The sequence below is a fragment of the Nicotiana tabacum genome, chromosome 13, assembly GCF_000715075.1.
Source record: "Nicotiana tabacum cultivar K326 chromosome 13, ASM71507v2, whole genome shotgun sequence".
In the NCBI taxonomy this organism is placed as follows: domain Eukaryota; kingdom Viridiplantae; phylum Streptophyta; class Magnoliopsida; order Solanales; family Solanaceae; genus Nicotiana; species Nicotiana tabacum.
The window spans coordinates 48,519,080-48,533,731 of NC_134092.1; the positions used below are offsets into that span (position 1 = coordinate 48,519,080).

At 37.9% G+C, this 14,652-nt stretch overlaps 1 protein-coding gene across 2 annotated transcripts in view; it reads right to left on the minus strand.

Moving 5' to 3' along the window:
- Positions 1-9,432: 9,432 nt before the first annotated feature.
- LOC107805567 (uncharacterized) overlaps positions 9,433-14,652 on the minus strand; it is a 31,356-nt gene continuing 26,136 nt past the window's right edge. Inside the window, exons 2-8 of one of the 2 annotated variants that reach the window (XR_012698003.1) lie at positions 12,430-14,273; positions 12,165-12,341; positions 11,809-12,075; positions 10,853-11,134; positions 9,798-9,992; positions 9,603-9,695; positions 9,433-9,531 (exon numbers count right to left, since the gene is read on the minus strand). Coding sequence is in view for 1 of the 2 variants with exons in the window: in XM_075227968.1 (XP_075084069.1) it covers positions 10,452-10,771; positions 10,853-11,134; positions 11,809-12,075; positions 12,165-12,341; positions 12,430-12,631 (1,248 nt within the window). In the remaining variant the exon portion in view is untranslated. Of the gene's footprint in view, positions 9,532-9,602; positions 9,696-9,797; positions 9,993-10,437; positions 10,772-10,852; positions 11,135-11,808; positions 12,076-12,164; positions 12,342-12,429; positions 14,274-14,652 lie in introns of those variants that run through there. The other variant, XM_075227968.1, reaches the window with a different exon arrangement.

Here is a 14,652-nt window from a genome sequence, read left to right on the forward strand (position 1 = left end):
CATTTATGGGTAATAATTATTTTTGATAATTTTCGAAATCCAGACGGGTGGGCCCAGGGGTTTCCTTTGTTGACTTTCCTTGAGGAGTTGGGAATTTATTTCTAATTGTTAATTTACGAGTATTGAAGTATATTTTGATTGGTTTGTATGCTGTTTGATTAGTTTCGGATCGTTTGGCATTGGTTTGAGGTGTTAGAAAGGCGTTAAAGCCAGTTAACGAATTTCGGAGCAAGGTAAGTCTCATGGCTAATCTTGTGAGGGGAAAATTATCCCGTAGCTGTTATATTTGTTATGTGCTACATGTTGTGGGCGCTACACGCGTATGAGGTGACGAGCGTCTGTGCGTATGCTAGAATTTCTGATTATGTCCGGGTAAACTTAGACTCACGCCATGCTTTAACTGTATTAGTTGAATTATTCTTGCATGTTCAATTGCTTTCATTCGCATTATGACCTGAGACTAGACTCGCATAAAGTAATGGACTCGCTATTTTAGATACTTGATAAGCTATTTGTTCAGCCGTCGAAATTGTACTCCCCTTACTGATTTATTCCACGTTGTGTGTATCTATCAGAAAGTTTTCTTGAATATCATAACTCACAAGTGTATTTGTGATTGGAGTCAAAGACCCGTAAAAGCTTCAGATTCTAATGGGATCGGGCCGTTCTCCTCGACAACTTCATGAAATACTCTTATGGGGTCGGATCGTTCGCCTCGGCAGTATCATGTAACACACTTTTATGAGATCGGGCTGTTCACCTTGGCAGTATCATGTAACACACTCTTATGGGATCGGACCGTTCGCCTCAACAATATCATGTATCACACTCCTATGGGATCAGGCTGTTCGCTACGGCAACTTCATGAAATACTCTTATGGGATCGGGCCGTTTGCCTCGGCAGAATCGTACGCAATATTTGACAAGAAACTAGTGTATCCATGAGTTTTCCTCACTTGAGTTGTGATGACCTATCTGGTGGGGACCACATTATATACTCCATTTGAGGAGGTAACCAATATTTGAGGACTTGTGTTTACTGTTCAAAGGAGGATCATATCATGTACATATATTTTCTTTCACTGTTTAATTACCATGCTTCATACTTGTTTACTTTCTATTGTACTTGATTTATTAGACCACCAGTAAGTATCGATGTTGACCCCTCGTCACTACTTCTCCAGGGTTAGGCTAGATACTTGTTGGGTACGCGTTGATTTACGTATTTATGCTACACTTCTTCACTTATGGTGCAGGTATATATTTCTGGTAGTCTTTTAGGCGCAAAGGCGCATCTATTGCGGGGACATTACGGTGAGCTGCATCCCATGTTACGATGTAGCATTTAGAGTCTCCATCATAATTATTCACAATATTCTATCTATCTTGTATTCCAGAAAGATGTATTGTTATTGTACTTCCTAGTAGATGCTCATGCACTTGTGACACCAGGTTTTGGGGTATTCTAGAATTTGTTTATGATTTTGCTTACCATTGAGACACTTTTACTTTATATTTTACTTAAATCATACGTATCTACAAGTTTTGATGCATCAATCTCTCTATCTAATAATATTCATGATTTCAAAAATAATAAAATGAATAATTAAGTTGGTAGTTCATCGTTGGCTTGCCTAACAGTGATGTTAGGCGCCATCACGATCTATAATGGATTTTGGGTCATAACAGATTGGTATTAGAGCTCTAGGTTCACTTGGGTCTCACAAGTCATGAGCGAGTCTGGTAGAGTCTTGCGGATCATTACAGAGATGTCTGTACTTATCTTCAAGATACTATAGGGCTGTTAGGAGCACTTCCCTTCTTGATTCCTCATCATGCGATTTGATTCTATTGAAGCTTATGACTTCATTTCCTTCCTACTCATTTTTATACGATGTTGAGCACTTGTTATCCTTTGGGCATCGAAGAGTTGTAGTGGTACTGCAAGTATGGTGCATGATATTTCTCCATGCATATTCGTTCAGGCTATTATCACTGCTTCGTGGAAGGTGTTCAGACGTTTTAGCCCAATGTTAGTATTGCCTATGATTCTGAGGCTATGCATATATTATTATAATGTTTATGCGTAATTATAGAGTAGTGTTGGTGTAATGGTATGGTGCTTATTTACGTGTCAAGGTAGTGAATGACTCGAAAGGAGGATTTCTCGATGCATGGTTTAGAGGTTCGGTATTTAATTCTAAGGAGGAAAAGCAATTGGACTATGGGTGTTCAGACCTTGGTTGACAGAGTAGCGAGACTTGATATTTTCGAACGTGGTGGAATTCTCATTTGTGATGTGGTGTAGTCGTCCTTGTTAGAACGCATTAAGGCTCATTGGTGTTATGGTCTCCTTTGAATTGCCTTCGGGGCAGGGTGTTGCGGGATGCTGCCTGAGCAACGATTATTAGAGATGGCAGTGTAAGGCGGCTTCATGGTCGAATAAGTGTTTCTAGTGTTGATGGCTCGAGAACGATGATCTTATGGAAGCTCAGAGTTGGTGGAAATTCATTAGTTCGGATGCTACAAAGATGAATTTTGATTTAAGGCACTATTTGTGCAACGAAGGATGAGGAACGACATGGTGGGAGATGTCTCGCGGAGGTTGAATTGCTAGCAGGTCAAGTATGAACAACAAAGGTCGAAAAGTTGCTTAAGGAGATTATTTAACCAAAGTGGGAGGGGCAGAGTATCGTATTGATTTTGTGGTAGGATAGCCACATGCTTTGAGAAAGTTTAGAGTGATTTGGGGATCATGGTGGACAATGACTAAGTTTATAAATATCATTTGGGATGGTGCCTACTGTACTGGGGAAGTTTGAATATGACGGAAGAGAGTTTGCTTAGGATGTACTATGACTTCGAGTTCTGGATGCAACGCTAGACCTTCATTTGGTGTTGATGGGAACGAACGGGCTCTTTCGACTGGTGGGTGAGTGTGGATTTAAGAGGACTAACTGATTTTGTGGTGGTTGTAATCTAATCAGGGCAACGTCGTTGGAAGATGTCGATATGGGGTTACACAGGTGGGCTATCTCCTGTGAGGTGTTAGAAGTTGTGTGGTTTCTAGTAAAGGCCTCCTGAAGAACTTTATTTTCTATCCAACATGAAGTATGTACTACGATGTGAGCTGGGGATCGTTTGAAAAAGATGGTATGACTGTTAGGAGGTCGAGTGTGCGATTGTGGCTAATAATTCAGGATATGTTATGATTAGTGCAACAAGAACGTACAAGAAATTTTGTTGAGCAATGGTGCGAGATCATGGTAACTGGGGAGGAGGAGTCATTGTGACTTATGGAATTATGTAATTGTTGCTTAAAGCTAAGTGGGGGAGCGGAGCAACAGTGGTAATGTGCCTTTGCAGTTTTGGGTTATCGGTATGTTGGTGGATTAGTTATTACTAAGGGAAGAAAACATCAAGGGTAATTTGAGCAGCGGATTTGATGGATGTGATGTACAAGGGAAAGTATTCATCTAGTTGCTTCATTGGAGTGCTCATATGCTAATGAAGCACTAGTGGTTTGGTTAAATAATCAGGACTGGACTAGACTCTAGAGTGGGCGACTCTCAACAATGGTTCTAGTGGATTCAAGATTTTAGATGTGGTGCTTAAGGATTTTCAGGTTCGTTATGTGGTTGAGGATTAGGTTTTGTAGTAGAGTGTGAAGTGTACTTGGAGCATTTCTATGTTATCAACGGGTCTGCGGCGGAGTGTTAGAAAAATAGGAGAAACATCTTCGGATTCATAGAAGATCTAATCAGCGTAGGTGTATCAGTTGGAGTTACTATAGACTGCATGAGGAGTGTATGAAATGGCTAATGGGTACTGAGATGATGTGGTCTTGTGATATGGGTCACTCGGGATGAGTGTTGTTTAAGGTCAGTTATGTGTTTGAATAGAACTATTATTTCAAAGGCAAGTCGTGAGTATATTGGGAGAAGTTGAGTCAGTTAGTAATGGCTTGAATTAGCATGGTTGTGGAAACGATCAGTTCCTTCGGTGTGTTAGGAAATACGGGTATTTCGCGGTTGTACGTGCGGGATTGACAACCTTCGTAATTTGATTAATTTGGAGGTTTTTGATTCTGATGGTTTTGATTATATGTAAATGTGCCCGGAAGAGTTATGACAGTTTAGAACACGACTTGAGTTATATGTCTTTTGAGGCTATGGGCAGTTGGTTGTGTGTCGCGATTCTTCTTTTCAAATGACTTAAGTGAAAGGTTCTAGCCGATGAAATATTTATTCTACTGGTGGTTCAAGAGTTATGATGAAATTCATGTACTCTCGCATATCAGCATGATAGGTGCAGTGAGCGATATGGAATTGGAATTTGAGGATCAAGGTTGCGATCCAGTTTTAACATGAATGTCACGAGCTCGGAATAACTGGGGAAAGATTTCAGATGTTCAGAGTGTGCTGGCACTATTTTCAGGCACCCTGAGGATGGTCTGTTTTATGGTAGGAGTGTAGGGTATTGAAATGCGGATGCTTGGCTAGTACTGTAGAAATAACATGATCGATGGCCATTGATGTTCAGATTTTGCTGCCTGGTGCGGAAGGTTGTGGGAGTATATCCCATGGGAAGATCGTATAAGTGTGACATGTTAGTCATTTGATTGTTAGGGATCGAAATTGGGTACGGAGATTCTGGTACTGTCGCTAATAGGAGAGTTTACGCCTGAGGGGAGCTCTATTCCTTTGGTTGTGGACTATGTGGGGTTTGTTTCGAATTGTACGACTGCTTGTAAGATATATTAAAGAGAAATTCCACTAGTTAGTTTAGAATCAGGTAATGGTTCTTGTCAAGCAGAGTGACTCCGTGAGTTATTGATTTGGCAGGTGGTTATGAGCTTCTATGGGTTGCTCTCATCGTTGCAATATCGTGAGGGCTGGATCAGGGCTTATGCGTGTTATGAGGTATAATACGGGCATCAGAATAATGAATTTGCAGCTTTTACGGTTGGAGGATGTTATTATGGGCATATAAATTATGCGATGCATTGTGTGATTTCAGCATGGGTGCATGTTCGTATTTGATACAACGGGTTAAGATTGATACAATGTTCGTATGTTAGAATCAGACCTCTTAGAGGAATTTTGGATGTTAGAATTTTGTTCTAAGGCTTGTGGGCTAAGTTAGCAGGAAGAATCTCCAGTCTGGCCTGAGCAAATGTGCTGATATGGGTTATGGTGGCATGGGTAGGTGCACGGGGTGTTAAACAGTGATTTTGGGCAACTCTGGAGCGGTTCTTGGTATGTTCGAGGACGAACGTATGTTTAAGTTGGTGAGAATGTAACGAACCGATTGGTTGTTTTGACTTCTAGCATGTCGTTCAGAGGTTTGAGACCTTGAGTAGTTTCACTTCATGTTTTATGACTTGTACGCGTTGTCAGAATTGAATTTTGGGAGGTTCGGAGTTGATTCAGATGGAAAATTCTCAATTTGGAAGCTTTAAGTTGGTAGAGTTGACCAATGTTTGACTTTTGAGTAAATGACCTCGAAATCAGGATTTAAAGGTTCTAATAAGTTCGTATGATGATTTCGGACTTGGGCGTATGTTCGGGTTGAGTATCGGGTGGTCCGGAAGCATTTCAATGCTTCTTGTGAAAAGTTGGCAATTCGAAGGTTTTAGAATTTCCTAAGTTTGGTTTGAAGTGAACTTTGGTGTTATCGATGCACGATTGGGGTTCTGAGCCTTGGAATATGTTCGTATCGTGGTTCATGACTTGTACGTAAAGTTTGGCTTCATTCCGAAATGTTTTAAGTGTAATTCGAACGCGTTCGTCGAAGTTTGAAAGTTAAAAGGAGGATTTGATCGTCAATTCATGGTTTTAATATTGTTTCGTGTGATTTGAGGCCTCTAGTAGGTTCGTGTTATGTTTTAGGACTGATTTGTATAATTGGACGGTGTTCTGGGGGCCTCAGGTGTGTTTCAGATGTGTTTGGGTTATATCGCGCTCTTATTTGATGTTTCAATGTCATTTCTTTGGACATAATGGGTACCATATTGATAAAACTACCTTGGATTTGTGGTTTTATTGAACCATTAGACCTGTATCATAATTACGGAACCATAGCAACAAGAATCTTTGTATTTCGAGGTCGTATGAGAGAGTTATGCCTATTTCCGTGTCGAGAAAGATTGCTGGTTTCTGGTACGGACCTTTTTCTTCGCGAACGCGAGGGAGGTCCCGCAAACGAGAAGAAGGAAATTTTGGTTGACCGGTCAACGCAAAAAATTGCTCTTCACGAATGCGATGGTGTCCCGCGAAAGCAAAGAACAAAATTCGCCACGACAGTGTTTTAAATGGATAGACCGAGCATTTTAGTGTTTTGAGCATATCTTGAGTTCTAGAGCTCCGTGTGAGGTGATTTTTGCGGCGTTGTTCTCGTCTCCGCAAGGGGGTAAATATATGACCTTTATTGTGATTTTTTACCATGATTATTTTCGTTGGTTATTATTTTTATCCGTGTTTGGATTGTAGAAATTGGGGTTTTGAGCCCCAAAGTTATGAGATGGTAAATCCTAAATTTGAGGGTCAATTCATGGACGAAATTGGATGATTTTCGGAATATAAACTATATAAGTTATGGGTAATAATTATTTTTGATAATTTTCAAAATCTGGACGCGCGGGCCCTGGTGTTGACTTTGTTGACTTTACTTGAGGAACTGGGAATTTATTTCTACTTGTTAAATTATGAGTATTGTAGTATATTTTGATTGGTTTGCACGTTCTTTGATTAGTTTCGGATCGTTTGGCATCGGTTTGAGGTGTTAGAAAGGCGTTGAAGCCGGTTATCGAATTTCGGAGTAAGGTAAGTCTCCTGTCTAACCTTATGAGGGGGAAATTACCCCCTAGGTATTATATTTGTTATGTGCTACATGTTGTGGGAGCTACACGCATATGAGGTGACGAGCGTCCGTGCGTATTCTAGAATTCCTGATTATTTCCGGGTAGACTTAGACTCACGCCATGCTTTATATGTATTATTTGCGTTATTCTTGCATGTTCAATTGCTTTAATTCACGTTATGACCTGAGACTAGATTCGCGTAAAATAATGGACTCGCTACTTGTTCAGTTGTAGAAATTGTACTCCCCTTACTGATTTCTTCCACGTTGTGCGTATCGATCGAAAATATTTCTTGAATATCATAACTCACACGTATATTTGTGAGTGGGGTCAAATACCAATAAAAGCTTTATATTCTAATAGGATCAGGCCATTCGCCTCGACAACTTCATGAAATACTCTTATGGGATCAGGTCGTTCGCCTCAGCAGTATCATGTAACACACTCTTAAGGGATCGGGGCGTTCGCCTTGGCAACTTCATGAAATACTCTTATAGGATAGGGTCGTTCGCCTCAGCAGAATCGTGCGTAATATTTGACAAGGAACCAGTGTATCCGTGAGTTTTCCTGACTTGAGTTGTGATGACCTATCTGGTGGGGACCACATTATATACTCAATTTGAGGAGGTAACTAATATTTGAGGACTTGTGTTTACTGTTCAGCTGAGGATCGTATCATGTACTTATATTTGCTTTCATTGTTTAATTACCATGCTTTATACTTTTTACTTTCTATTGTACTTGATTTATTGGACCATTAGTAAGTGTCAATGTCGACCCTTCGTAACTACTTCTCTGGGGTTGGGCTAGATACTTACTGGGTACGCATTGATTTACGTACTTATACTATACTTCTGCATTTATTGTGCAGGTATATATTTCTGGTGGTCTTTTAGGCGCAACTACTGCGGGGACTTTACGGTGAACTGCATCCCATGTTACGATCCGCAAGTATACAGAGTCTCCATCATAATTATTTGCATTATCCTGTCTATCTTGTATTCCAGACAGATGTTGAATTGTTATTGTACTTCCTAGTAGATGCTCATGCACCTGTGACACCAGGTTTTAGGGTGTTCTAGATTTTGTTTATGATTTTGCTTACCATTAAGACAATTTTACTTTATATTTGACTTAAATCATACGTATCTACGATTTTTGATGCATCAATCTCTCTAACTAATAAGATTCATGATTTCAAAAATAATAAAATGAACAATTAAGTTGGTAGTTCATCGTTGGCTTGCCTAACAACGACGTTGGGTGCCATCACGACCTACAGTGGGTTTTGGGTAGTGACAGCTTGGTATCAGAGCTCTAGGTTCACTTGGGTCTCACAAGTCATGAGCGAGTCTAGTAGAGTCTTGCGAATTGGTACGGATACATCTGTACTTATCTTCGAGATGCCATAGGGCTGCTAGGAGCACTTCCCTTCTTGATTCTTCGTCGTACAATTTGATTCTATTAAAGCTTATGCCTTCATTTTCTTCCTACTCTTTCTTATACGATGTTGAGCTCTTGTTATCAATTGGGCATCGAAGAGTTGTAGTGGTACTGCAAGTATGGTACATGATATTCCTTCTTGCGTATTCAAGTAGGCTATTATCATCGCCTTGTGGAAGATATTCATACGTTTCAGTCCAATGTTATTATTGCCTATGGTTTTGAGGCTATGCACATATTATTATGATGTTCATGCATTATTATCGCGTAGTGTTATTGTAATGGCAGGGTGCTTATTTATGTGTCGAGGTAGTGAATGACTCAAAAAGAGGATTTCTCGGTGCATGGTTTAGACGTCCGACACTTAATTCTAGAGGAGTAAAAGCAATTAGACTATGGGTGTTCAGACCTTGGTTGACGGAGTAGCGAGATTTGATATTAGAGACTGATGGATATTGATCCTTGTTAACTGTACAGTTGATTGCTAGTAGTAGTTTCAACCTACTTCCTTTTCCTTCTTTGAGTTGTTTTTAAGAGTTGAAGGGGGGAATCTCTCCTTCAACCAATGTTTAGCAAATATTGTTGCATATAATTATAATTATTATTGCAAACTGTTTCCCTATGCACAACCAGCAAACTCGTAATCAATGGAAGATATAAATTCCGCAAATGATATATAATAACATACACTTAAATAAACAAAATAAATTGATGTTTCGGGTAAGTTGTTACTCACTTGGTATCATCAAGGATCCGAATAGTCATTCTCCTGAAATGGAGGCTGTTCCGCTAAAAATAATTGCTTCAGTTCTTTCATCTCATTTTCAAAGTTAGACAAATGATCCTTCAAAGACTGATTTTCGTTTTGAGTTGAACATAGCTTAGCCAATAATTCAGCTTTTGAGGAAGTTCCACCTTTCAAATCTTTCGCCTTTAACCCACCCCCGAAGCCAAATACATGACTATGACTTTGAGGTCCAGAGCATTTTTCTACAATCTCTATGCTAGGAAGTGACGGTTCGGACTGCACCAATTCCTTGATTTGAGCCTACAAAGTATATAGAGAGATTTTTGTTAGATCCCATAATAACTAAAAGTAATGAACTTGTTCAATTAACCAAACGCACATGTTTCTCGATTGTTTCAGAATCAACAAGTATGTTCTTCTTCTTGCGAGTCTCGAAGAAAATAGTTGCCAAATCTATTGGTTTGCCATCTTTCTCGCCCTTTACATAAAAGTACATATGTCAAATAATGTCTCGTCAATATTAAGAAAAAATAGATTTGATGATAACACCTTTTGATAAATAATCTCTCTAATTGGCTTGCTACCAATATGATGAAGCATCTTCAACTTAGTTCTATTTGCTGCATTCCTGTTACTTCTCGCCTATATTTGAGTAACAATATTAAATTCAAATGCTATAAATAAATTGTCAGTTAAAAGATAATAGTATAAAATAAAATTACACAACTAAGTATTATGTCAAACCTGAAAACTTTCAGTAGAAAAATATTCCTTTACCAACCACTCCCATTGTTTCTTGTCTACCCCCTTGGGCACATGCTTAAGAGCCTCTTGTACATACTTTGCATGCAATTGTCCTCTCCATTTGTTCCATAACTCTTTCATCCATCCCAAAATATGATTGCGATGAATATCCATGTCATCACTCTCAAATTTATCCTGCAATATATCATGAGGATAATATAGGTTGATAGCCAATATCATCACAGAAACTCCATGTGATAGAAGAAAATATAGTTCTACAATCAGTCTTGAAATGATCTAGCCAAATTATTTTTTAAAAAAAAATTAGCTTTATTTCATTTTTGTGAATTTAAAACATAGAACTCACAATTTTATTACTACCTCCGTTTCAGTTTATGTGAACCTATTTCCTTTTTGGTCCGTTCCAAAAAGAATAACCCCTTTCTAAATTTGAAAATAATTTTGCTTAAAGTTATAATTCTACCCTTAATGAGAAGCTTTTATAACCACACAAATACTCTGGGCCCTTTTTGAATTGCGTAGGACCATAAATTTCAAAAGTCTTCATTTTTTCTTAAACTCCGTGCCCAGTCAAACAGGTTCACATAAATTAGAACGGAGGGAGTATATTTTAGTGAAAAACGTGATAAGAACTCAATAATTAAGTTCCAAGAATGGTAAGAAAAGAGGAATCAAAGAATAAACTAGAATAATCCATCCAGTTGCCGTAACAGCTGCCCACATGTGATTTAACTTTTCCTCCTTAATGCGATCCCACGATGATACTCCCAGTGGACATATATTACAGTCATGAACTATTTTTCCCAAGTGCCTCGAAAATAGATTGCTATTCTTTCCAACTGTTCGATTATTGTAAAATATTACTTTTAGCTTCTCTCCAACTTCAAGTGATGCAACTTCTCTGCATTTGTTACTTCCTCGAACCTTTTTTACCTTTTCAGCAGCACATGAACCTACATTTGCTTAATTTATAAATATCAGAAAATATTATAAAAATGATAAACATGGGATCAAATAGATTTGAGAAACCATACTTGTTTCAACTGTTTGGGTGGACTGCATAACTTGATCAATAGAAGGAGAAAATGGAATATCAGATTGCATATTCTCTTTGTCATGAACCAAAGAATTTTTATTCTTTGTTTGCACTCCTTGAGCGGCAAACATGGTTGTGTCTAATCTTGTACTCTTAGAAGGTCTTGACATGCTTTGACTTGCATAATGAGCATTATGATGAAAGGATCGTTCCTCATTTTCAGACTCTTCAAAGGAGCACATAGATCTAAGCTCTCGCCTTCGTCCTTTCCCTAGAGTACCTGATGTAAGAAATCATATTACTAAAAGTTTGGTATTAAAGTAAATTCAGTTAAAAAAAAGAATTGAATTGAGAAGTTACAGCATATTACGCCGCAAGCTGTTTTCATTATTTTACTACAGAACATTTTCAACACCAACACTTGAAATAGGAAAGCATTGTTATGGAAAAAGGTCAGTGAGTGTACTAAATAGATCCTACAACCTTTAACCTGATGCATAGCCTATAACTATCTTAATAACTAGGACAACCACAAGATATCATGTGCTCAACACCTTAGCAAAGCAATATAATTACTAAGTACAAGAACTATAAAAACCATCTATCAATGAACAATTTTGACATATCTTTGGTGTTGTCCACATAGACAGATGAGAAGTGAACGAGACCATTTTTCTCTATTCTGGTTCTGATCCTCAACATGCCAATAGGAAGTAACTCCTAAAATGAACTGAGAAACCATTGGTCAACATATATTATATCATTCATAGGAATGTGGATCATTTGGCATCCTAACAGTCATGTACGACAAATTTTGGCCAGTCCAGAGTGATGTAAAAGCATGACGCAAACAACAGAATACAGAAAAAGACATACACCAAGCAGTCATTATCATCAACTAAACAATCTACATTCACAACTATACTAAATGTCTCAATCGAAAAAAACACATACTTGTTTCCACTTTTTGGGTGGATTGCATAACTTGATCATCAGAAGGAGAAAACATAATATTAGTTTTCATATTCTCTTTGTCATGAACCAAAGGGTTTTTATTCATTGTTCGCAATCCTTGAGCAGCAAACATGGTGCTCTTAGAAGGTCTTGACATACTTTGACTGGCATAATGAGCATTCTGATGGAAGGATCGCTCCTCATTTTCATACTCTTCAAGGGAGCACATAGATCTAAGTTCTTGCCCTCGTCCCTTCCCTGGAGCACCTGGTGCAGGAAATCACATTAGTAAAGAAAATCAAATCTAAATAATTACAATTTTTATTCTAAAAGATAATAGCTTTTAGAAACCCTACTCATTGAATTTTGTTGGATGTATTGCATAACATCATCAATAGATGAAAAAGATGGAATATCAGTTTGCACATGCCCTTTCTTAAGAACCAATGAATTTTTATTCGTTGGTCCCAGTCCAGATACCCCTAAAGAACACAGAGATCTAAGCCCTCGCCCTCGTCCCTTCGCTACTGCACCTGGTATAAGAAAATCATGTTAGTAAAAAGTTTAGCACTAAAATTTAAGTGTACAAATTGATAACAAAATAAATTTGAGAAACCATACTCGTTTCAACAATTTGGTTGTACTGCATAACTTGATCAGTAGACTGAGAGGATAGAATATCTGGTCCAGATACCCCTAAAGAGTATATAGATTTAAGCCCTCTCCCTCGTCCCTTCCCTATAGCACCTGGTGCAACAAATGCATATTTGGTAGTAGCTTTCACAATGGATGCCACCTCATTTTCATTCTTTGAAGGTTTCATATCAAACCTACAAAAAACAAATTAAGACATTATAACAATAATGTACTAACAAAAAGATCATGTAATCAGAATGCATACCAATATGAATATGGTAATGGCATAAAGAGATACTTACCTCAGTTGTTCTTTTTCGTTTATTTTGTGTAGGATTTTTTAAATCTGCAACATCACCATCCATTTGTTGCAAAATCTAATAGGAATCACGAGGTTGCGTCTTTCTTGCTACACGCCAACCCTTATTGGAATTATTATTAGCATAAAATACTTGATGTGCCTGGTCTGCTAATACAAAAGGCTCATTTGTTTTCAAAAACCATTCCCAATTAACACTGACAATGCCATATTCATCTGTTTTAATTCCTTTCTTTTTATCATACGCATCAAACCAATTACATTGAAATAAAATCACTCTTCTTCCGGTGAATTGCAATTCAAGAACATCAGTTAAAACTCCATAGTAATCAATATTCTCACTATGTTCACCAGTCTCATCGACAACAACCACACCACAATTTTGAGTCCTTAAATGTTTATCATAATCTTCTACATGAAATCTATATCCATTAACAATGTAGCCATTATAATGTAATACATATTGGGTAGGACCACGTGAAAGTGCAAGGAGATCTTCCATGAGCTTACTATCATCTCCTTTATATAATTGTGCAACCTATCAACGAGATAAAGTTAATTACTTTAGAATGAGCAATATAATATTTGATTTTCAAATTTGATATGTATATATTACTCACCCTATCTTTAAACCATTCGATAAATTGTCAGTTCCATTCTGTATAAGACAAGTGTTGAGTAAAATCTACATGAATTTGTGCAAACTCTCTACAAATTTTAATCGAACCACAAATGTCATACATAAAGGAGAAATAATCCTACACGAAACAAGGAAAACAAAATATGATATGAAGGAAAAATTTCATACTCTAGAAATGGTAGAACTTCATCACAATTCTTCAGTATGTATATATGTGCTTGCTCCAATTCATCTGCTTCAAGATCATGATGTTTTGGAGCTCCTAAAGTTTTACCAGATTTACAAAGTAAAGATAAACCTCCATCAGAATTTTTTAAACCACCATCATAATTTCGTTCTGGCCGATTAAACTTTGTGTCGATTCTATGCAGATACCTTGAACATAAGGTCATACATTCATTTCCAAGGTAACCCTCTGCAATGGAACCTTCTGGACAAGCCCTATTACCAATGAGAGATTTCAAAAAATATAACCATCATTCTATAGGATACTGTCACGATCCAAAATCTAACTATGGTCGTGATGGCGCCTATCGTGTTACAAGGCAAACCTACTTCCCAAAATATTTCTACTAAACCGATTATAAGAATTTAATAAAACATTTCAATATTTGAATTTTTCATAAACTAAATCAACTCTAAATATAATTATACAAAATACGGAAACGAGCCCCAAACATCGGGGTGTCACTAAGTCATGAGCGTCTAAATCTATGAACTAAGAAATGAAACTGTCTAACGGTCAATACAATCCAAAAGAAGAAATGATAAAAGGAGTAACGAGGTCCTGCGGACGCTAGCAGCTACCTTGCAATCTCCACAGATAGCCGGCCTGAATTCAACGATCGTCGCGCTTTAACTCACCTGAATCTGCACATAAAGTGCAGGGTGTAGCATGAGTACAACCACCTCAGCAAGTAACAGAAATAACTAAGGAACTGAGAAATAGTGACGAGCTAAGTAAAACAGCCCAATTATTTATTTTTCACAATTTAAAAATAAACAGAAATAAATGGGTAAATTCCATAACTTAGTAAATGCCACAAAGAAGTTTAACAGATAAATGCAGCAACAACACAAATAAATACAACCTCACATCAGTGTCACTCCATCACTCATCACTCGTACTCAGCACTCAATACTCAAAACACTCAACACTCTGCACTCACTAGGGGTGTGTACAGACTCTGGAGGGGCTCCCAAAGTCCAAGCGCTAAGCACGGACAACTCACGCGCTATGGTATTAATA